Below are 24,983 nucleotides of genomic sequence, written 5' to 3'. Positions count from 1 at the left end.
TACAGTTTCACTGGACAGCGAAGGACAGGTGGGGTCTCAGAGCCCTTCTTCACTTTAAGCAAAATTCTAAATTTAACCTCGTTTTTTCGTCAGTAGTTCCACCCCACTGCACCAAGCTTTTGTTGGTGGCAAAAGAAATGTTAATAATAATGGGACATATCCTGTGAGCCTGACTGTCTAGAGACCAGTGCTCACTCACATCTGACTCTTTGTGGCCCAATGGACTGTAGCCTGCGGCTCTCTGTCCATGGGATTCTCCAGGCAAGAATATTAGAGTAGGTTACCATGCCCTCCTCCACTAGAGACCAGTACCAGAGATTTATTGCCAGTAGAAAGTTCAAGGAAACCACTGGCTTTTACCTCAACAAAGGGTTACATTAAAAATGTTACCCCTGAGTGAACAGATACAAGACTTCTTAAAATCTTCAGAATCCAGAGGCTTTCTTCAAAATATTGAATAACCTTAAAGAATTTTCTGAATTTTAAGACCTGACATCTAAAGATTAAAAGAGACATCAGGTGATTTAGAAGAAGGGGAATTTAGTATCCCCTTTTCTGTTATCAACGATAGATTATAATGCAGGTCAAGAAGCAATAGTTAGAAATGGACATGGAACAATGGACTGGTTCAAAATTGGGAAAGGAGTACATCAAGGCTGAATATTGTCACCCTGCTTATTTAACTTTTATGCAGAGTACATCATGCGGAATGCCCTCCCGGATGAAGCACAAGCTGGAACCACGAGTGCTGGGAGAAATATCAACAACCTCAGATATACAGATGACACCACCCAAATGGCAGAAAAGTGAAGAGGAACTAAAGAGTCTCTTATTGAAGGTGAAAGAGGAGAATGAAAAAGCTGGCTTAAAACTCAACATTCAAAAAATGAAAGATCATGGCATCCGGTCCCATCCCTTCATGACAGACAGATGGGGAAACAATGGAAACAGGGAGATTTTATTTTCTTGAGCTCCAAAATCAGTGTGAATGGTGACTGCAGCCATGAAATTAAAAGACGCTTGCTCCTTGGAAGAAAAGCAATGACAAACCTGGACACCGTATTAAAAAGCAGAGACATCACTTTGCTTACAAAGGTCCATATAGTCAAAGCTATGGTTTTCCCAGTAGTCACGTATGGATATGAGAGCTGGACAATAAAAAAGGCTGAGTGCTGAAGAATTGATGCCTTCGAACTGTGATGCTGGAGGAGACTCTTGAGAGTCCCTTGGACTGCAAGGAGATCCAACTAGTCAATCCTAAGGAAATCAATCCTGAATATTCATCGGAAGGACTGATGCTGAAGCTGAAACTCCAATACTCTGGCCACCTGATGGGAAGAGCCGACTCATTGGAAAAGACCCTGATGCTGGGAAAGACTGAAGGCAGGAGGAGAAGGGGATGACAGAGGATGAGTCGGTTGGATGGCATCACCGACTCAATGGAGAGAGACGGAGTCAATGGACAGAGTTTGAGCAAACTCCAGGAGAGGGTGAAGGACAGGGAAGCCTGCAGAGCTGCAGTTCATGGGTTCATATAGTGTCAGACACAACTGAGTGACTGAACAACAAGGGCCACAGCAACAGGCATCCAGCTTGAAATATGGGTTGTTATTAAAATAACTGTAGCTTAATTGTTCTTTAGGGCTCCCCAGGAGGCTCAATGGTAAAGAATCTGCCTGTCAAGTGGGAGATGCAGGTTCCATCCCTGGGTTGGGAAGATCTGGAGAAGGAATGGCAGCCCATCCCAGAATTCCTGACTGGAAAGTCACATGGACAGAGGAGACTGGGGGGTTATAGTTAGTGGGATCACAACATTGGACATGACTGAGTGACTAAACAACCCTTGTTCTTTAAGCTGTATAAAGTTATTGATATTTGGGCAATTCTGAGATTCTACCCTTCTGGAGGTGGTTGTTTAGATTTTTCAGAGATAAAATGTCAGTTCTAAAAGGGTTTGATCTTATCTATTGGCCATAAAAAGTGAGCTCTAAACCTGTCCTTGAGAAGGCACAGTTTCTGCTGATTGGGGCAACCAAGATGTTAAGATTCTAAACTTCTGGGCAGATAATGCATATTGCTTAGAAAGCAGCAGGAAAAAGTACCCCTGTTTCCTTCCTCTTTATTAAAACATCTCAGCTCACCCACCCTGAGGCCTGTGGCTTGTGACTGCCTCCTGAGCAGAGTGCCACGCACTATGTAGCAGTAGTTTTCTGCCCATCCTGTCTCCACCTTGGCTCATCAGCCCTTGGTACCCGCAGGATCAATCCCAGACGAGCTGAACCCACAGATGCAGAACCTACGTGTGCTGAAAGCCAAGTGTACACAGTTATTTTACATGGAGGACTTGAGCAGCCTAAGAGATTGGTTACCTGCAGGGCTTGTGGAACCAAACTCTTGTGAACACTGAGGGACAACTGTACTGACATTTGGAGTCAGATAATTCTTTGCTGCAGCGACCCTCCTGTGCATTACAGGATGTTAAGCAGCATCCCTGGCCACTATCCACTAGATGACAGTATCAACACCCCACTCCACCCCTGGCTACTTGTTGCGACAATCAACAACGTCCAAACACTGCTAAAAGTCCCCTGGGGAGGGGGACAAATTGCCCTTAGTTTAGAACCACCATTCCAGCCAAACTGAACCACACAACTCAGTGCAGAATCGTGTTTCATCCAGTCTTTGTCACCTGATTGTCCTTTGGGTTCCCCAACCACTCTGTAAATTCCCTAAGAGAAGGATGAGGTCAATCTGACAAGTGCACCTATTCAGCAAAGGATTAGACACGCAAAAACTTTCAGAAAGTACTCATCCTTGTGACTTGATGATGAAGTATCCCCATGGGCTGTTCCTCCCCCATGTTCCCCATGCCTCTTAGCTACCCTGTACAAGCAGCAGCGTGAAGGGATCCTCCAAGGGTTAGGCCAGGGCTGTGGCAACATAATTTCACATGATAACTTGACACCGACCCACGGCTCCCTGGGATTACAGTAACCCAGTACAATCTGAGCCTGGTTCATCAACCCGGAATCTTACTTCCAAGACAGGGAAATGACTGCACGTTCATATTTGCGTATTTTTGTTGGCAGCCCATCCCAGCCTATCTGAGGCTGCCTGACCACACTCCAGAATCACACCCCAAGGAGTGGAAGGTCGTAAGTATTCACACCACTGCCTGGGGGCCAGGAAACCCAAGGATTTCCAAACCCTTGAAGAAAACCATAGGATAGGCTGTGCAATATTTGAAACCAAGAACGAGACCATGCGTCACAGTTCAGTGGAAGCTCCTGAGAACATGTGTGTTAACCAAGAGACCAAACAATAAAGAATACTCTGAATCCCTTTATTCAATGCCCGAGGGAACCAATGTCTTCTATGCACCTCAGCCCCAGCAAACAATTCACCACTTGCAGGAAAAGAAGTCACTGTGTCACACTCCAGCTGCTGGTCTTCAAAGCCTGTCTCCCTCTCTCCTGAGATGTGTATTTTCTGCCACTGTCCCTCCTATCTCTTTCAGTTAAAAGAACAAGACAGGTCAAGCAAGTGACTTCAGATTGAATCTCCATTTTCGGCAACAGATGCCTCTCCTGAGGTAGGTCCAGGTTCAAGTCCAGTTGAGCCCTTTCCAGAGGAGCAATGGCTACAGAGCAAGCACAGAAATGGCTAAACCAGGTCATATTTGCAGGGCGTTTCAACTCACTGTTGTTACAAATCAACAAACAGAATCAAGATTAGTGTCAAGGACGAACTGTCACCCAGGCGTTAGGGAGTCAGGGCAGGGGAATGAATTTTATAGCACAGTTTGGTTTTTATTCCCAAGTAGCCGCATATTACTCTCTTCCTAGACTAAAATTTACCTCTTCAAGGAAAAGGAGGGGAGCAGTGGATCAAACTCCTGGGATATTATGGAGGAAGTGAACGTTTTCTTTGGCCCCATTCTGGATAAAAGTTTCAAAATCAGCAGATACAGTCTTCCTTTCCACTGAGTTACTGTCCAGTCTGCTGGTTTCTCTTTGCTTTGATAACAGCAATGTGATAAAAAAAAAAAAAAAAAAAACCCATTTCTCTAAAAAAGCAGCTTCTTGCAACAGAGACGGTCGTTGGGGGGAGTGGGGTGTGCTTTAAAAAAGTCACCTGAAAGGCTTGGATGAGAACCACCCTTTCTGTTAGGTGACAGCAGGGAAGTGAGGTGTTCTATGGAGCTCTCGCTTGTAGTATTCACAGATTTTTACAAATCGGTTCCAATACGAATTTCAGCTTCCACCTCTAGTAGTACAAACAAGTGCTACCCTGGTGTCTGCTGCATTATATAAAGCCAGTTACCTTCCAGCAGGGTCTCGCTTACTATGTGCTAAACCTGGTTCGGTTCAGTTCAGTCGCTCAGTCGGGTCCAACTCTTTGCGACCCCATGAATTGCAGCACGCCAGGCCTCCCTGTCCATCACCAACTCCCGGAGTTCACTCAAACTCATGTCCATCGAGTTGGTGATGCCATCCAGCCATCTCATCCTCTGTCATCCCCTTCTCCTCCTGCCCCCAATCCCTCCCAGCATCAGAGTCTTTTCCAATGAGTCAACTCTTCACATGAGGTGGCCAAAGGATTGGAGTTTCAGTCCTTCCAATGAACACCCAGGACTGGTCTCCTTTAGGATGGACTGGTTGGATCTCCGTGGAGTCCAAGGGACTCTCAAGAGATTTCTCCAGCACCACAGTTCAAAAGCATCAATTCTTCAGCGCTCAGCTTTCTTCACAGTCCAACTCTCACATCCATACATGACCACTGGAAAAACCATAGCCTTGACTAGATGGACCTTTGTTGGAAAAGTAATATCTCTGCCTTTTAATATGCTATCTAGGTTGGTCATAACTTTCAAGGATAAAAAGCCCATACAGGAGAGTAATGGTGACTGGGAAACTCAATCCTAGACGAGGAAGACGGCCGTGGGGAGGCAGTCTGACAGCAGATCTGCTGCAGAAACTCCCGCTATGACATGCAAGAGCAGGACAACACTGAGGACGTCTGCCTCCAGAGTTGCCACCGCTGCACCAGAGCTCTGTGATCTCCAAGAGTTAACTTCTTAGTTTCAGTTGCGTCATAGGAGAAAGGAGATAAGAACTCCTACCTCATGGGTGGCTGTCATGATGAAATAATCCAAGTATCACGTCCGGCAGTGTAGGGGTTAAATTAGAAGTGAGCAAATTCCCTCAGCCTCTCCCTGGGCATGCCCTCCCCACTTGCGGCTCCCTCACAGCACTTTCAGTGTTGTCCTGGGAGTCCCGAGGATTTCTGACTGTGTCCAGGGAGTAACTAGGCTTCAACACTCTGGCTACTCTGTCATATTCAGCATCAGGCCACGCAAGGGCCTAACACAGAACATCGCTGTGGTCTAGTGGTTAAGAATCCACCTGCCAGTGCAGGAGACATGGGTTTGATCCCTGTTCCAGGAAGGTCTCACATGATGCGGGGCAGCTAAGTCCCTGCACCACAACTATTGAGCCTGTGCTCTAGAAAGCCACGCACCACAGCGAAGAGTAGCCCCTGCTCGGCCCCACTGGAGAAAGCCCGCGCAGCAACCAAGACCCAGTGCAGCTAATAAACAAATAAATCTTCAAAAAAAAAAGAAAAACAAGTAAACGGCCCCTGTGCCTCTACCCCATACATTCCAACCTGGGAAGGGCACATTGCCCGAAAGAGCCCCAGACCCACCACAGCTTCACTGGAGATGACTTATTTCAGTACCAGGGATCATCACACTTCATCAATGAGGACATCTCAGGGGATAATGTTCCTAGAGAAAGGCAACATTCGAGGTACAGAACATAAATTATAAGTCTTGATGGATCCAGGCTGCATTCTAGCAATTAGAACTTGCACTGGTCCTTCCACACACCTACTGTGCCACAACAGAGACCACCGGACTGTGGAAAGGACCACCTGCAAAAGCCACCTTTCCACCCGTGAACCGTGCCACTCCGCTCCTAATGTCACTCGCCGCCACCTGCGTAAAGTTCCATCATCTGTGAGCTCGTTCTATGCCCCCTACCTGTGAGGACGGAGATAAAGTTTCTACCCCTTTGTATCCACAACATGCTTTGAGTAGAACAGGCGCTCAATACTTTTCAGGTAGAGATGTTGGTCACAAGAAGTTCCAGCATTATACAATCAATACCTTCTGAATTAAACATGAAATAGAATTCCTTCAAATCAGCAGACCAAGATCATTCTGTTGTAATCTTGTTCTTTGAAAATCAGTAATCCATCTGCTAGGTATACAGGATAGATTCCCTCTTAACCAGAAAACTCATTTTCTGATCTTGCCAGAGAAGGAAGGGATGGCATGCTCCACTACATGTTATACCTAAAATGTGCCATGTGGTGCCACAGTCCCCAAGTACAGCAGGTGATTCTCTTCAGAACTTCAGCCCCAGTAAGCACAAAACCACTATTCTCTAGTCAACCCTGTAGCTTCCAGGGGTTGTCTTAGCTGTCCTTTAACTGGAGGAACTAACACAGCCTAAGGCTTCCCTGGTGGCTCAGTGGTAAAGAATCTGCTTGCCATGCAGGAGACATGGGTTCAATCCCTGGGTTGGGAAGATCCCCTGCAGAAGGCAATGGCTACCCACTCCAGTGTTCTCACCTGGGAAATCCCATGGATAGAGGAGCCTAGTGGGCTACAGTCCATTAGGGCTGCAAGAGTCAGAGGTGCAGGATAAAACTTGGCAACTAAACAACAACAAGGCCTAGCTGCCCTTTACAGACACTGAAGTCATGCCACACTCGTTATTAGATTGAGGCCCCTCATGCTTTCCTTCCTTCTCTGTGTCACAAAGGACACCAATACTTGCTGAAGCAAGGGCCTTGTCTTATCTCAGGCATACCTAACACCAAGACTCATAGATGACAGTTTCTCATCTGCAGGAGAAAACAAAAACAACACTCCCAACCTGATCTGTCTGGAATGCTCCTTCCCAGCTCATATGTCTGGTAAACTCCTACTCATCCTTCGAGACTCAGGTCAAGTATCACTTCTCACGAAAGCCTTCCATGCCCATCCCACTCCCCAAGCCTGATGCTTTCCCACCCTCTGCGGTCCTAGTCCCTGGGGATCCTCTGTTTCAGGCTTAGCACACTGTCTTATAATTATATCCAAGCTACTAAAGTGCAGGGAAGGGGGTGAGGGGTGTGAGCCAAGTTGAGGCGGAATCTCTCGAAGTGTGGCCAGATATTACCAGGTCTGAACCACCTGGGGAACTTAACAGAAATGATTCTGGGCCCTGGACCCACACCTACTGAATCTATATTCTAATCACTCCACTCCTAGGTGACTTTTATGCATTTGAGAACTACTGCACTAGAGTGATTTCTAGGAATAAGCACGGTGCTTTATTTCTCCTCTGTGCCAGGTCCACATTCATTAAGTGCAGTGGCATTATTCAGTAGATGCAACATGCATGAGATCTTCCACAGAGTAAAAATGCAAACGGGCACTCAGAGACACGTGTCTCATCTGGTACCTGGGCCACTTAGAAATAAACTTCAGAATACATGCCTCGGCGCGAGCAATGTGTTAATCCAACGCCACTTTCATAGACACCGGTAGATAGCGAGGAAAACACCAGGCTTTGGAATCAAAATGCCTCGGTTTGAAAATTTTAAAACAAAACAAACCAGTCAACCAACCAAACAAAAGAAGTCAAAAACAAATAAACATTAATGACCTAGCTAGTTTCTCTAGCTAGTTGATCAACCTTGGACAAGCGGCTTACCTTCTGTAAGCCTCAGCACAACTATCAGAGAAACAGAATCACAATCCACATAAGATAGGTGTGTTACGTGTATTAAGAGGGAAATAATATATGAAAGCGTGTGTGTGTGTGTGTGTGTGTGTGTGTGTGTGTGTGTGTGTGTGTGTGTGTGTGTCGGAGAAGGCAATGGTACCCCACTCCAGGACTCTTGCCTGGAAAATCCCATAGGCGGAGGAGCCTGGTACGCTACAGTGCATGGGGTCGCTACGAGTCGGACACGACTGAGCGACTTTACTTTCATGTATTGGAGAAAGAAATGGCAACCCACTCTAGTGTTCTTGCCTGGAGAAACCCAGGGACAGGGGAGACTGGTGGCTGCTGTCTATGGGGTCGCACAGAGTCGGACACGACTGAAGCGACTTAGCAGCAGCGCATATATATATATATATATATATATACACACACATATAAAATGTATGATAAAGACTAACAGCATATCTGTTTTGTGTCATTTTCTTAAAAACAGAATTATCACCAAGTAATTTTTAGAAGGCTGGCTTTTACAATAGCTCCAATAAAGAACACAGCTTCACTGTCAGACACAGAAATACTGAAAATATACAAAATTATGTTACCAAAGATACCCAGGGTTTTCACAGGCAAGGTTTGAATCACAGAAGGCTGGGGCAGAAAGGGCCTCAGGAGGTCCTCAAGTCCAGCCCTCCAGCAGGAACCCATTCAGAAAGAAGAACGTAGATTCACCCCTGCTGTGCAGCCTCTGAGATACTCCCCCCAACCAACCCAGTCCTTCACGCCACGCCACCCAGTGCTGCATCCTCTCACTCAACTGTGCGGAGGTTACTGGACGTGAGCACGGATTATAGTAATTACTATAGTACAGATGACAGTAAGCAATGGCCTCCCAAGTCGCAGTCAACAAACAATGTCCAAATCCCAGGGCAAGAGCTCCTGCCATTATAGCCTCCACCTCTGTCTAGAAACCAGTCCTCTAGCTTCTAGTTTCCTAACATTTTTACTAAATGCCTATTCTAATTTAGCCAAAGTGCTAGTGTTTTAAATACATGTTTCCATCAAATTCTCCCAATAACTCTTCCAGTAGATTCTATTATTTTTAAGACCAGGTTCAGAGCAGTTATGCAGCCTCTGAGATCCTGCGGGGGAGCCAAGATACAGAGGCAGGTCTTCTGGCTCCCCAGTCCCACTCTTTCCACTGTACCAGGCAGTTTCCAGCTGCTATTCCCCACCTGCTGACATAGCATGAGATGCTTCCTATTTCCAACACTGCTCAAAATCCTCGCCAGGGCTTACTCTGCCCACAAGTCAAAAGGACAGCCTTTCCTGAGGGACAGAGGAGGTGCTCCAGTAGGGTCCCCACTCTCTCTGCCTATCTCTGCATCAAAGGAACTCTGAACAGTAACAAAAGCAGTACTAGAACATGGGGAGCTTTTCAGAAAAGCTTACTTTTAGAAGAATTTCAGGCCACCCAAGGGACACTCTAGCCCTTTTCTAAGCGTGCGGTTAAACCAGCAGTCCCTAGAAGCATATATATTTCTTTTGTAAGACTTCTGGTTTGATCACATCTGTGGCTTTTTCTCACCCAGGAACAGGCAGCAGAAGGGTGTCTGTCTGTCCCCACCCCCGCTTACAGCCGCTGCTGATTACAGCTACACATTCCGATACAGACATGCCTCTCAGACCAAAGAGGGGGTGGGGGTGGCCTGAGCTCTGAAGCCCTGGAACAAATAGTTGGCAACAGCTGTGTTCTCAGAAGACCGCAGTTGGTCGCTACTGTTTTCTCATTCCACACTAGGTTCCCGGCTATAATTCAAGTGCCCCTACTTCAAACGGCAGCTCGCAAAGTAATCAAGTCTCTGCCACAGGGGTCTGCTGGCTTGGAAAATTCCATCAGGAAGACCAGAATGTGGTCAGTCCCACCCCCACCCCTGAGACATTCAGGACGTCCCTCGGACCCACAGCCCTGACCACAGGCTTAAAAGGAGAAAGTCTCTAAAAGGAGCCCTTCTCTTTAAAAGAAGGTCCCCCACCCCAACTCAGAATCTCTTCAGAAGCAGAGAACTGTGAAGAAGTCTCTGCTAACTAACCCAATCAAAATGGAGAAGGAATAAAAGGGGTTTTGATCAGGAATCCTGCTCCGCCTCTCCCCCTCCAGGCCTCACCCCTCAACTGTTTCTTCACTAAGGGCTTGGCAATGGTTTTACGGTGTCTAATGGAAAATCAGAACAGACACCCCAGCAAGATCTCAGGGATACAGGGGGGTTAAGAACCCCGTGGCCAGGGGAGTAAGGAGCAACTAGAAAGCAGGAAGAAAAGCCTGGAAAATTCTGTGAGGGAGCTGGCCTGCTGCAACTGCGAGACATTTTCTAAAAGGCTCCCTCCACCCAAAGCAGGAGTAGGATAAGTAAGCTCCCACCCTCTTCCCTTTCAAAACCCAGTATCCGGACCACCCGTTCCATTACCTGTCTAAGACCCAAAAGGAAAGGCATCCTGCAAGAGCATCGTCCACACTAACGCTGGGAACAAAGCGCTTTTGAAAAGTTAAGGTCTTGGAAGGAGCATTTCCCCTGGCGGGTCTGGTGCTCAGCGTTCCCGGTTACCCGGCCTTCCTTAGCAAAGAAGAAAAAGTAAACAGAGTCCTGGGACCAAGCGGGCACTCTTCCTCCTGCTCTCCTGGCTGCTCCCCGAGCCTGGCTCTGACCCACCCCCACCTTCTCGTGACATATCTCAGACGCAGCAAAGCTGAAGCTGTCTGCCAAGGGGGAAATGACATCAGTTCAGGCACGGCAGAAAAAACTCCAGACAGCTGCTGTAGAATACTGAGAAGGATGTGCTGCAAACCCATGAAGTCCAGCCCTGGACCCACCTAGGGCTGGAGCCGACAGTGAGGGGGGACAAGGCGGCTGCCTGCTCCCCTTTGCTCCCCTCGGCTCTGAGCAGGCTGGACTGTACATAAATCAAGGCTTTAATGCTGCAAAGAGCTACATTTCTCTGAATAATGATGGGATTCTAAGAGCTCCCAGGGAATTGTTTCTCCTCCTTAGTTAAGAAAACAGGGCCCAGGAGCTGTCAATTTCACAGAAATTTTCCCACCCCACCTCTGCCAGAACCGACAGTGCTCCGCGCCTGGCTGTTCCAACTTTCTCAAGGGACGGATGCAATTCAGAGAGGGCTGGGAGAGGCACCTCTTTCCCAGCGAAGGTAGGACATGTTACCTTGGGTGCTGACCTCTCGAGCCCTCGCTCTGACAGGAGAGTTTATGTTTCATAAACAGACTGCATGTACAGGTGCCAACATCTTTCCTCACTTGTCTTACAAAAGGTACAACAAGTCCCACCGCAGCCTCCAAGTTGCCAGTGAAGCAGATCTCTATATTTAAACCGACTCTTGCTTCTGAAAAGTTCACTACCTTAGGTTTGTCAGACTTTCTTCTCTAAGTGCAGTTTATGGAGAAATGGCTCTCTAAGGTAAGCTTTTGTACAGGAAGCAAAGGCCATGGGGTTGGCGTCCTCACCTGACTTTTCCCAGTCAGCGGTGTAAGCCAGCTCTTGTCTGGCTAGTGTTCCCTTAACAGCAGGTCACACTCCCTCCCTCCAGCCATGAAACCTTTAGCAAAGACAACAGTAGCAAGCATTTGTGTTTGGATTTGGACTTGCAGAAATGACTCACAATGAGAACAATCTTCAGAGGAACATTGTAAACCCAAAGTTACTTTCTAATAACTTCCTAGGCTGCAGATTAATGATATTTCCATCACTCAAAGCAAGTATATCTCATCTTTTTATTTTCTGCAACAGTTTTCTTTCAGTGATACTCAGCAAAGGCCCCTGTGGGACTGGCACTGTGCTGGGCAGGCCCAGGTAAATCAGAAATGATTCTTGCAAATTATTTTTCACCTCTATTATCTTTCACCTCTACTGAGGACAATAAATTAGCAGTATATAACACTTACAGCAAGGTGACTTGCCAAAAGTACTTTTCAATCATTAGCGAATCCAGCCAGACACACAATGTACTTGCTACAGGTCTCCCACTGACGGTCAAGGTCACATCGACTTTCCTGACAAGGAAATGAATAAGCCAAGCCAGCTGGGCCATTTCCTGGAGTCTCACAAAGAAATGACTAGCAGCCCCACTGCTATGGAGAAGGGAAGAGGGGTGAAGTGGCTTCTGCCACTGCAGGTGTTTGGGGACTAGGAAGCCATTCGTCAGCGAATATGTCCCCTCAAGACGCGGTCATCTAGTCTAGCCCATGCCTTGCTTCTACCCTCACACATAGGATGAACTGCCAGCCAGGCAGGCAGGCCTGGACACTCAGACACATCCCTCTGGGCAAGAGAGAAGAGACAGCTTTCTACACCCTCTTTTCATTTCTTCAAACGTAGACCATCCTCAAACACACCCAGCATTATTAACTTTGACAATAAAACTAGTGGAAAAGGCATCCTCAACTCCTCCTGGGCAACTCCGCTCTGAACCTACCTGACAAGACAGCATGACACCCACAGCTCTATGGAAAGGGTACATGGCGTAAGCATACTATTCATTCATTCATTCCACACCTACTGAACGCCCACAGTATGCCAGGCACTGGTATAGGAGCTGGAGGTACCTCTGTGAGCAAGACAGTCAAGAATCCTTGCTCTAATGGACAAAGGAAACTTTCCACATTTCTAAATAATATTTATCAGCAGTCATCTCTGATTAAGTGGAACTGCCACAAGATTACTAGAAATTCAAAAATAATTTTGTCAAAGTTCAGTCTAAATGATCAAAATTGCAACACAGGCTTCCCAATTTCCTTGCAACCTAATAAATCATTCTATTAAGGATGCTACTCAAGACAGTGTTTCTAATCAGCATTTGTCAACTTTTATCTTCTTACAAGATTATAAGATTCTGTGTACAAGGCAGCATTAAACCGAAAACAACATCATATACTCTAACAAAGTGACTACTAAGAATGGTATCTTCCTCACTGATCTACTTTTCCTTGCCCCTAGTCCCTGACCAACCCTCACTGAGCTCTAAAATTTGGAGGATGAGGAGAAAGAGCAGCTGAAACGGCAAATGCAAGCATTCCCAGGAAGGCAAGTTCACTTTTTGCCATGACTTACAAATATTACCACAACCCAGGGACAAAGTAGTCAGTCTGGGGATTTAAGAAGCAAAATGATAATCAGTAGTTTCTACTAGTCTGAAAAAAAGATTCTTTTATATAAATGATCCAGGTTCATACACGGTAGACCAAAGCTAAGTCAAATCCATCTTCAAACCATTTTAGTCATCTCCCTGACACAATGTAGAATTTGATTCAATGCTGAATTCACCAACTTAAAAAAAGGTGGGGAGGGGGAATTCTCTGGTGGTCCAGTGGTTAGGATTCTGTGCTTCCACTGCCAAGGGGTATGGGTTCCATCCCTGGTCAGGGAACTAAGATCCTACATGCTGCAAATCACACTAAACCAGAACTGACCAGGATTATGCTGTCAAAATGTTCTAGTTTAATAACTGTTTATGGCCCTGAGTAGTGACAAAGATAATGCTGAAACCGTTTGGATTAATTTATTAAAGAAGACACACTGCAACAGCTATACTTCCCTGATAGCTCAGTTGGTAAAGAATCTGCCTGCAATGCAGGAGACCCTGGTTCGAGTCATGGGTTGGGAAGATCCGCTGGAGGAGGGATAGGCTACTCACTCCAGTATTCTTGGGCTTCCCTTGTGGCTCAGCTGGTGAAGAATCCACCCGCAATGTGGGAGACCTGGGTTCAATCCCTGGGTTGAGAGGATCCCCTGGGGAAGGGAACGGCTACCCACTCCAGTATTCTGGCCTGGAGAATTCCACGGACTGTATAATCCATGCGGTCACAAAGAGTTGGACACAACTGAGCGACTTTCACTCACTCACTCCTTGCAACATAATACATGTTCAAAGCTAGTGAAATTCATTCCTTTACTATAGTTGATTTAAGAATCTTTTGGCAACATTTTCCTAGGCAGCCTATGCATTTATAATCCTTAAATTCCGAGGAAGGGCTTCCCTGGTTGTTCAGTGGTAAAGAATCCACCTGTCAATGTAGCAGACACAGGTTCGATCCCTGCTCCAGGAAGATTCCACATGCCAAGGGGCAACTAAGCCTGTGCACCACAACTACTGAGCCTGTGCTCTAGAGCCTGGGAGCCGCAGACACTGAACCCATGAGCTGCAGCTACTGAGGTCTGCATGCTAAAAGTGTGTGCTCATCAAGAGAAGTTTCCTCAATGAGCAGCTCATGTACAGCAGCTATAGAGCAGCCCCTGCTCACTGCAACTAGAGAATGCCTGCACAGCAACCAAGACCCAGCACAGCCGAAACCAAATAAATAAAACTTTAAAAATAAATATTAAAAAGAAAGTCTGGGAAAGAGGCAGAGTGAGAGAAGTTATTTGCTAGTACTGACAATGAAACCAGCCTTTATGTTAAGAACTTTCATTTAACCAACATCTCATGATCATCATGTAGGTATTAATATCCTTACTGCTCAGCTGTAGAAACTGAGGCATATGGAGACCTGCCCAAGGTCACAGAGCAGGCAGAGTAAGAGCAAGGATCTGAATGACGTCTCTGGCTCCAAAGACTCTTTCCTTTACAATAATACAGGAGTCATGATATTAAACCAGAAGTTACCGGTAAAGCAAAAACTGGAACTGACGGTCAGCTAAACGCTAAGCAGACACTCATGTCCTTAGTCAGTGCTCCAGAACCCTGTCTGTAAGACTGTCACTTAACACTGAATCTGACAGTGGTGTTCCCAAGGATAGGGTCAGGGCCTCTCATTCTGACCAACTTTGGGGCCTGAGCTCCATGAAGTAAAAGACTAGGACAGTCCTAAAGTTCTCAAAAGTTCCCAACATGGAACTGGTCCCCACACAAGGAGCAAGGTGGCATGGAAAGTCTTCCATGCCTTGGATCTCAGGTAATCTGGTGAAGTGTTCATCGGCCAGCAGAGGCTAAAGGAGACTAGGGCTGAGGGCTCTGAGTTTCTTATTTCGCAATCAAAGAATCTGAAGAAAGAAGGTTTTGTCAGAACAGGATAGCAACTGCCAGCTTCCAGGGCAAGAGGTAATCTCCAGACCTAAAGCCTTTTATTTCCAGATGCTTTGAGTAGAGGCTTCAACACAGACACAGAACATCTAAGATAAAAATAAAAGACCTTTCTTATCACTCGCAGGCTGTGCACAAGCACATTTAAATGCCTTCGTGTTCTGACTCAAAAAATGCAGACATGAATACTAACCCAAACCCCAGATTGACAGGAGCGCCACAATCAAAGTCAAACCAAGACATCATGTCACAAATGCAAGGCTGGGCATCAATAAAAGGATCCTGAAGTAATTATTTTGGGGAATGCCATAGGAAGAATTCCAAGCCCAGAACAAAGATTGGCAGAACCTTGCCAAGTAGAAATGTTAAAGACTGCTCAGCTGCCAGAAACCAAGAATACTAACTTATCTGTGTCCTGGGGCTGGACAAAGGCAGACGAGGAGCAAGCCTGCTGAGGCAAGGTAACACACCTCTCCTGGGTTCCAAAAGGGACACGGAGTTCTACAAGGCACAGGGCTTGTTTCTTCTACAAGGCCTCCATGAAAACCTGGGGATGCTCTCCTACTACTTTCCTGAATCTTCCCAGAAACTGGCTGGGTAAACAGCCCTCAACTGCAGTACACACTCACTTGTTAAACATCAGATGATATATTTCAGAGAGGGAGAACCCGAACCTATATTGCTATCTCATATTTTACAGATGAAAAACATGCGCTTCAGTGTAGTTAGGTAATTCATTCAAAAACACACACCTAGTAGGCAGTTGGAGCCAGCATTTCAGCCAGACCTGTGTGGTTGGACAAAATGGCTTGAACAAGCATGGACACAGTGTTTTGATATTACACCCGTCACTTCCCCCTCTTCTGTGACATGATAGTCACAGTCACGCCCAGCCACCAGGATAGACCACGGGGATGAGAAAGATCACTACTGGATGAACTGGCCTTGCCCTGAAGGAGTGACTTACTCAGTTACACAGTGAGGGAGCAAAGACCTCAGAGAGAAACAAATGGCACCCTATAATAAAAGCGAGGGAAGGGGTAGAGCCAGAAGTGTAAGAAGAGCTTGAAGAAAGGAAGCTGTTGAGGGACAGACTGGCCAAAAAAGTGTCACTGTGAGATAGCTAACTAAAAAAAAAAGTAGGGTTTGGGGGAGAAGATGAAAGCGCTAAGCAAGGCCAAGCGCAACCAAAAGCATGAAAACAAGGGCACACGGGGCATTCAAGAAAGGCTGAAGATGAAGCAAAGATCAGCTGGCAGTATAGTGCAGAGGCCAGCACATATGTGTTTGTTTACTGAATACCTGTAAGTGGCACATTTTTTCTTTCTGATGATTATGGTAGCACTATAAATGTCAAGGGCAGGAATTTTTATTTTGTTAAGTATCTTGGTTCTCTTGCTGTTTAATTATATTTACTCCTAAAATATGATAAATCTTGAATCTGATTTTGTGGGGGGATGTGGAAGGTGCATGGAAGACATCCATGCAATGGTACAGCCTTAATCTTTTAAATAGAGAAGTCAAAGTAGCAGAAGCTGAAACTGGTTTACAACAGCTTCCTAAGGTTTCTGCCTCCTGCTTATCTGCCCCTTAACAAGAAAATCCGTTTCTGTTGACAATCAATCACTCTGTTGGTATTTATTACCTTCGTGGATAAATATTTACTGCCTCCTCTGGAGAGTCTAGGGGTCTCTGAAACTCACCACTAACCAGGAGCTGTCACTGATGGTTAATGAGCTGCTGCTGGGTCTACAGTTTTAGCTTTATCAAGTACAACAGCAGCCTTGTTTGTTTTTATACCAAAATGCTAGGTTCATTCTTCCTGCCCTGAAAACAGTTCAACCTCAACCAAACTGGCAAGTAGCCAAGAATTACATGAAAATCAGCAAGCTACAACTCAGGGCTGTCCCCAGAAAGATTTCATGTCTCCTCACAAACTGCTCTCTAAACCAAAGATCAGAATAAGAAAAAAGGGGGGACCTAGGTCACACCAAATACATGATACACACACACATGTGACCTGGAAAGAGAACCTCATTTAGGAAAATTAGTCCTCAAGGCCTCCACTAAATCTGATTTCAGCTTCCACTTAGGGGTAGGACAAAGAGAGACTCAACCCACTTTTGGTGAAATGGTGGCAGGCCCCTGGAAGGGCCAACAGCATGTCATTTTACTCACGATACCTCAACTCTGAGGACCTGCAAGCAGCTCTGGGCTCTCTGGGTGCAAAGTCATAAGAGCAACTGTGCAGACTCTCCAAAGTAAGATCTTGGTTGTGCTTTATAAGAAGATCCGCTCCCTTGTCTATGTGTCAGCAAAGTCATTTATTCTCAGGCCTATGTCCTCTTGTATAGTATAAGCAACGAAAGGCCAAGGTATATAACGTTCATTTCTGTGTCCCTCACAGTACCAAGCAATGCATCGCACAAAGCAGGCCTTCAAGAAAAGATGGTCACATGGATGAAGGAATTGACAACTACAGAGAAAATGGTAAAAATGAAGTTAATACAGCTAAACCTGAAACATTAGGGCAGGTGACTTTTTCCTGGTCATAGAAACCTGAAAAACAGCTGAGACATAAGGAGAGCACCTGGACGGTACTCTGAGCTCATAAGGCTTGATGAAGGGATTGGGAAACCCTCTGGTTATCCACCTCCAATTTTCTCAGCTGAGGAATTTAAAGCACTTAAGCCACCTCAAAAGCCAAACTCCCTTTCTCAAGGTACAGCTGGCACATGACTGAACGCCCCAGCAACAGTTTTTCAGTTATGGGGAATGGGATGAAGCGGGTCCTGGTTTTGTCTCCCATTCACCAGAAATTCCATTAGCAACACCAGGAAGTCACCTTTTCTGCTTAAAGGACTATGAGACTTAATAAGGCCTAGCTGGAAACACAGCTCCTGGCACCAAGCCTTTTCTCATTTCCTAGATCTTATGTAAATCAAATATTACTTCCTCCTTCCTTAGGCTATTCGGTAACCAAACTTTCTTCAGGTCTAAGATTTCATGGTCAAAAACACCAGCAGAAAACTTTAAGACCTTCCCAGAAGATGTAGGGAGTGCAGAAACTTCTGGAACACGCACATCCATAGCCCAAGTAAGATGATGACTCAAGGTGGTGAAACTGGAGGGGGAATCACACTAGATGCCAAGGATGCTGGACCTTTCATCACATTATGGCCAACCAAGGCCACACCTGAACCCTATGGATTCCCAGGCCACAAAGGATGAAGCAACACAGGATGACAGCAGTATGTAAACCGACTTCAAAGACATTTTGACCATGGGCCCAAATCATGAAGCAAGCATGAGAGCAAAGCAAAGGTGGGCAGGCAGGCCCTACTCTCTATGCCTAATGACTAGCGGAGAAAATGCTGGAAGGGCCTTTGAGAAAGCATCCCATCACAGCAAGAAGTCAGTGCAGGCTACTGTACCTCTCGGGGAAAAAAAGCAGCAGGTACCAATATCCTATTTTATATTCACCATTCCAAAGTCCTTCACTTTGCTCAAGATGCATATCCTTGGCAAGGGGCGCTCAGTATTATAGAAAAGGAGGCACTGACCACTAAGAGACACAATAAAGCATCATTCTTGCAAAGAATTCAAGGTTTATAAACTACTTTCACATCTTTTCATTGTTCCTTACATCAGCTGATGATGGGGCCAGGCAGTTATTACCGCTCCCGCTTGCCGGACCGTACACCGAAGGTCTGAAAATGCCAGGTGACTTAGGGCTAGACCGACGGTTTCTAACTGAAGGGGCAGAGGTCTTCCCGTAGAATCCCAGTGAGTGACCGCCTATACAAGCAGATTTCCCTGCAAGCTAGACTGTCAGGGATCTGGGACTCTACCACTCATCCTCATGACCCTGGGCCAGTTACTTCACCTCTCTGAGCCTTCATTACTTCTATCAGCATCACCCAGAGGCCGCTCCAAGGCAGCTATTTCTGTGATAAGATGCTCACATGGTTGAAGACGTTTATGGTCTCTTTTAGAGATTCACGGTGCATGTGCTTCACAGTTAAGCCTCTGAAGGGTCCCACAGTTAAGCAGCTTCTTTAACCCTAAGCCTCCTACACTTCAAACAGCACAGCCTTTCTTACTGAACATCTGTTCATAGAATCATTATCTTATCGCGTCTTTCAGCCTCCAAATTCTATTTTCCATCTCTGCTCATCAGTCGTGAACTGCCCCCCCCATACTGTACCCTGAGGGCAGGCGTAGTCAGTCAGGCTCTGGATGGGGGACACTGTGCTCTGGACAGCTGAAAGACAAGCCATGCGGGCTGGTCTCCTCTATTCCCCGGGTTTCTCTGAACCTCTGTGCAACCTCTGATAAGAACAGGATTTCCCCAAAACCTCTCCCTACACTAGAAATTGAGGGCAAAAGTTAATCAGAAGTTAATCTTTCACTTTATATACTGGGCAGAGGCTAGAAATGGATGCATGTGTCCCCCACCCCCTAAAAAAAAGACAAAGATTTCAGAGGGATAAAGGAGAGGACTGCCATGATTAAAACTTACCACTAGAGCTGTTCAAGTCAAAAAAGAAAGACCTGTGGTTGGAAGAGCACTTTTTGATACTCATAGGACTGAAGGGTGTCACTGGGTAATATAACTTTTTTAAAGTGGTATAACTCTTCTGGATAATTCCTTATGAAAACAGAAGAACTGTCACAATTAGCTGAATTTTCTCACTGGATTTTTACCTCTAGATCCAAATTAAATTTTCACATGCAAGATCCTCTCCTGTAATGTTAAGGAATTATTGTCAAGTTTTTAGGGTGTGGTATGGGAGAGCGGTTATGTTCTGGAACAAAGTCCTTTTACCTTTTAGAGATTCAAACGGAACTATTTATGGTTGAGATGACAGAAGTCTGCAACTTGCTTCAAAATAATTGCAGTGGGGATGAATGGAAGTGAAAGTAGATATAGGTAAAAACAAGACTGGCCAAAATGCTAAACTGCTGAAGTTAGGAGGTAGGTACATAGGCACTTCATTATATTATACCATTCTCTTTAGCATTATTTTTGTAAATGTTTAAAATGCTCCACAGTAAAATAAATAAAGGATCTTATTCTGAATAATGTCCATTTTTTACCCTAAAAATATTGTTTAGAAAGCCCTAAAAGAACTAGGGAACACCAAAAGCTTAAGTAACAAAAGAAGAACATAAAGTGACATTGATCAAAATTTAAAACAGCTGTATTTTAAAGGACACCATCAACAAAGTGGGGAAAAAAAAAAATCAACGGGGGAGCGGGGAAATATTTGCAAACCATTTATCTGATAAGATATTAGATAATGATATCTGATAAGTGTTAACTGTGGGATTCTTCAGAGGCTTAACTGTAGAACACATGCATCATGAATCTCCACAAGAGATGGTAGAAGACTCTGACCAAGAGGAAGGCACACTCTGTGGGCCTCTTACAGTAGAAATGACTGTCTCAGAGCCAGCTCTAAGCGAGCTCAAGTAATTGGCCCCGGGTCATGAGAATCAGAGGTAATATAGCTAGGTGTAGAGTGCCAGAAACCTAACAAAGTCTGGTTTTAAAGGAAAATCTCTCCTTGAGCAGTCACTCACTGGGATTCCATGGGAAGACTGCTGTCCCTTCAGTCAGATTAAGACTGCTTATTTTAAAATAAGCAAAGGACTGAACAGGCATTTCTCCAAAGAATATAAGCAAATGACCAATAACAACACAAAGAGATGCTCAGCATCACTAGTTATTAGGGAAACGCAAATGAGAACCACAGTGGGATGTGCCCACCAGGATGGTTATGATTATTAAAAAAAAAAAAGGCAACAGTGTTAAAGAGTATGTGGAGAAGCTAAAATCCTCACAAACTGGTAGTAGGGATATATAATGGTGCAGCCGCTATGAAAAACAGTTCCTCAAAAGTTAAAGAGAGTGATCATATGACTTAGCAATTCCACTTCAAGGTATATAACCAAGAGAAAGAAAACATATGTCCACTCAAAACTTGTATATTCATGTTCAAAGCAGCATTATTCATAACAAATCAAAGTGGAAAGAGCCCAAATGTCCATCAGTTAAGAACTAAATGTGTTACATACATACAATGGAATATCAATTGGCCATAAAAAAGGAATGACATATGGCAGCAACATGGATGGAGCTAAAGATCGTCATACTGAGTGAAGTCAGAGGCAAATATCATACATCACTTATATGCGGAATCTAAAAAATTGGTACAAATGAACTTATTTGCAAAACAGAAATAGTCACAGATGCAGAAAACAAACTTATGGTTACCAGCAGGAAATACACTGGAAGATTAGGACTGGCAAATACACACTACTATATATAAAATAGATAGCTAATAAGGACCTACTGTATAGTACAGGGAAATTGTCTCAATATTCTGTAATGACCTACATGGGAAAAAAATCTAAAAAAGGAGTGGATATAGGTATCTGTATAACTGGTTTGCTTTGCTGTACAGCAGAAATGAACACCAGCTTCCCTGATGGCTCAGCAGTAACGAATCCATCTGCAATGCAGGAGTCATGGGTTCAATCCCTGGATCAGGAAGCTCCCCTGGAGGAGGAAATGGCAACCCACTCCAGTATTCTTGCCTAGAAAAATGCCACAGACAGAGGAGCCTGGCAGTCCATGGGGTCACAAAGAGTCAGACACAACTGAGCAACTAAGCACACACACACGGAGAAACACAACATTGTAAATCAACTATACTCCAATAAAAATTTTTTTAAAAGGAGTGACTTATTGACACGTTACAACAGATGAACCTTGAAAACATGATGCCAAGTGAAAGAAGCCAGTCATAAAATAGTACATGGTATAAGATTCCATTTACATGAACTGATCAGAATGGACAAGTCCACAGAGACAGAAGGTCAATTAGTGGTTGTCAGGGATTTGGGGGATCTTGGAAGGAGGGGTGGGAATGACTGCTTGTAACAGCACTTCTTTTGTGATTGATGAAAATGTTCTGAAATTAGATAGTGGTGATGGTGGCCCAAACTTGTGAATATACTAGAATTATCTCACTGAATTGTATATTCCAAAAGAGTGAATTGTATGGTATGTGAATTACATCTCAATAAAGCTGTATTAGGTCTGGCATCCTGCAGTCCATGGGGTCGTAAAGAGTTGGACGCGACTGAGTGACTCAACAACAAAAGCTGTATTACAGAAATAAAATAAAAGCAAGCCTCAGAAAGCATTCTCAGCTCAGAACAGGAAGTACCAAATGGAGGTTGGGGACTGGTGTCAAGAAGCTTCAGGGAGCCCCTCAGCTCAGTATAGTACACTGTGAGCTGAGAGCAGCCAGATCTGCAAGTGGCAGTGCTGGGGACAGAATGAACGATGATCCAAAACCCCCCACTCTCTTCCTTGCCCAAGAGGGTACAGTTCAGTTCAGTCGCTCAGTCGTGTCTGACTCTTTGCGACCCCATGAATCGCAGCATGCCAGGCCTCCCTGTCCATCACCAACTCCTGGAGTTCACTCAGACTCCCGTCCATCGAGTCAGTGATGCCACCCAGCCATCTCATCCTCTGTCGTCCCCTTCTCCTCCTGCCCTCAATCCCTCCCAGCATCAGAGTCTTTTCCAATGAGTCAACTCTTTGCATGAGGTGGCCAAAGTACTGGAGTTTCAGCTTTAGCATCATTCCCTCCAAAGAAATCCCAGGGCTGATCTCCTTCAGAATGGACTTGTTGGATCTCCTTGCAGTCCAAGGGACTCTCAAGAGTCTTCTCCAATACCACAGTTCAAAAGCATCAATTCTTCGGCGTTCAGCTTTCTTCACAGTCCAACTCTCACATCCATACATGACCAATGGAAAAACCATAGCCTTGACTAGACGGACCTTTGTTGGCAAAGTAATGTCTCTGCTTTTCAATATGCTATCTAGGTTGGCCGTAACTTTTCTTCCAAGGAGTAAGGGGGTACAATGGTGTGTATATCAGAATAACAGCATATATCCTAACTTACCTGCTCTAAGAATAAATAATTTCACACTTTACTACTGGAAACCAATTGTTCTGCAGCCAATTAAGCTGATCATGGGGGCCTGGTGCAATGGCTGCAAACAGCAGCCTCCTCAGCAGTGTATGCAGCCTGTTGTCTGTGCAGGTTGCTCAAAGGGATCCTGGAGACAGCCCTTTCCAAGACCTTCAAGACTGGCATGCTGTCTGCAATCAAGGTTCCAGACAGGTATGCTCAGTGTCTTTGGAAGGCCCCAGTGGCCTTCCAAAGGGCACAGTGGTCAGGGTCCACGTTGGCCAAATTATAACGTCTATCAGCACCAAGCAGCAGAACAAGGAGCATGTGACTGAAGCCCTCCTCGGGGCCAAGTTCAAGCTCCCTGGCCATCAGAAGATCCACATCTCCAAGAAGTGGGGATTCACTAAGTTTAATGAGGATGAAAACACGCGCACAGAAGAGCGGCTCACCCCAGATGGCTGTGGGGTCAAATACATCCCTAATCATGGCCCCCTGGACAAATGGCAGCCCCTGCGCTTGTGAGAGCCATGGCACTGTCTCCTCCTTACTCATACCCACCAGTAAGTCCTACTTCCCTGTCCAAAATAAAACTGCGAAAAAACACCTCTCACCTGATTGCCAAGGGGGATGATATGTAAAGTGATTCATGTTCATTTTGGACAAGGAGTAAATCAAAATGTATTCTTAAATCCCTCCACCGAAAATAAGTCTTGGGTCAGTAAGGGAATAGGGAAGCCTTAATGTTCACCAGAGCTAAAATAATTAATAATAACAACAACAAAGGTTAATATTTGCCTAGTAATTACTATGTGGCAGGTACTGCCTATAGGCTAGGTGCTAATATCCCATTTTACAGATGAGGATACCGAGTTAACTAACTAGCCCAAGGTTATATGGAAGTAATCTGGTTCTAGAGTCTGCACTCTTCAACAATGCTAGTTTCAAGCATCTCTTCTTCTGGGATACTACCAGGGAAGGGTGGTAGTTTGGGCTTGAAATTAAACCTGTGTGCCTCACAGCAACTGGCCAACAGCTCCAGGCCACCTGCCTGACATTCTGGAGGGGACCACAAACCACTTCTTTTAGCAGATGGGCAGGCATTTCTACCCTCCTCTGGCTACAGGCTCACTGCCCTTGGGTGAATTCTGCTACACAGCAAAAGGAGCAACCAGTTTGCAGACAGGGAGGAGACCTCTACACCTTTGAGGAAGTAAACTGAAATGTTCTCCAGGAGCCTGTGTTAAGAATCAGAAGACATATCTTCAAGGATAAGCAGCAGGTGCAGGTGAAGAAATGATACTCATGTGTGTGGGGAAGTAAGCCCTACTAATGGGAATGTGAACTGATAAAACCATGTTGGGAAGCAACTTGGCACTCTTGGCCCTGAATTCCAAATGTCCACATGTTATAACCCGATAACCCCCAATTCCACTTCTAGGAATCTAGCAAACTGCAGACAGAAATAAGTGCAACAATGGTCACTATAGCACAGTGTGAAAATGCAGAACCTTGGACACAATGTATGTTCATTAATGGAGGCGTGGTTAAATAACTTATGCTCTCAAGCTGTAACATACAGGTATTAAAAAAAAAATCACAAGGCATAAATAAGTCTATAATATATGAAGGTTTGAAAGAAGTGCATATTGTTAAAATACTATATGTAAAGTATCCATTTTTGTTTCAAAAACAAATGAAAGATTCTATTCAATACTCTAATGGCTCACATGGGAAAAGAGTCTAAAAAATAATGGATATATGTATTTGTAAAACTGATTTGCTCTGCTATACACCTGAAACTAACACAATATTGTAAATTCAATAAAATTACATACTCCAATAAAATTTAAAAAACAAATGAAAGAAAACAAAGAATGCTACCCATACCAACCATTTCATGTATTTTATGTGTATGTAACTTTATACATAGGAGTTACATTACTGTATCTATAAATATGCAGCATAAGCAGAAAAACCACCAAAAATACACACCAAAACACAAACTTTCAATTTCTCCTCCAAGTATTTTTGTATTTCTCTGTTACTTACCATTGTTATGAGCCATTGTTATTTTTGTATAATTAAAAACTGAAATGAAAAGGTAACTTAAAGCCCAAAGAA

The 24,983-nt window shown here is 44.9% G+C and overlaps 1 protein-coding gene and 1 pseudogene across 2 annotated transcripts in view; one reads left to right on the top strand and one right to left on the bottom strand.

Moving 5' to 3' along the window:
• Positions 1-24,983, bottom strand: part of LOC128071174 (WW domain binding protein 1-like) — a 59,669-nt gene that overhangs the window by 25,594 nt on the left and 9,092 nt on the right. The window contains exon 1 of one of the 2 annotated variants that reach the window (XM_052664142.1): positions 10,244-10,451. The exons of the other annotated variant lie outside the window; for it this stretch is intronic. Coding sequence (XP_052520102.1) covers positions 10,244-10,270 — 27 coding nt within the window. The 5' untranslated portion in view covers positions 10,271-10,451. Of the gene's footprint in view, positions 1-10,243; positions 10,452-24,983 lie in introns of those variants that run through there. 2 annotated transcript variants of the gene reach the window in all.
• On the top strand, positions 22,901-23,019 carry LOC128071177 (uncharacterized; annotated as a pseudogene).

The sequence above is a fragment of the Budorcas taxicolor genome, unplaced genomic scaffold (genome assembly GCF_023091745.1).
Source record: "Budorcas taxicolor isolate Tak-1 unplaced genomic scaffold, Takin1.1 scaffold275, whole genome shotgun sequence".
Classification (NCBI taxonomy): Eukaryota; Metazoa; Chordata; class Mammalia; order Artiodactyla; family Bovidae; genus Budorcas; species Budorcas taxicolor.
This window is presented reverse-complemented; position numbering and strand designations above follow the sequence as displayed.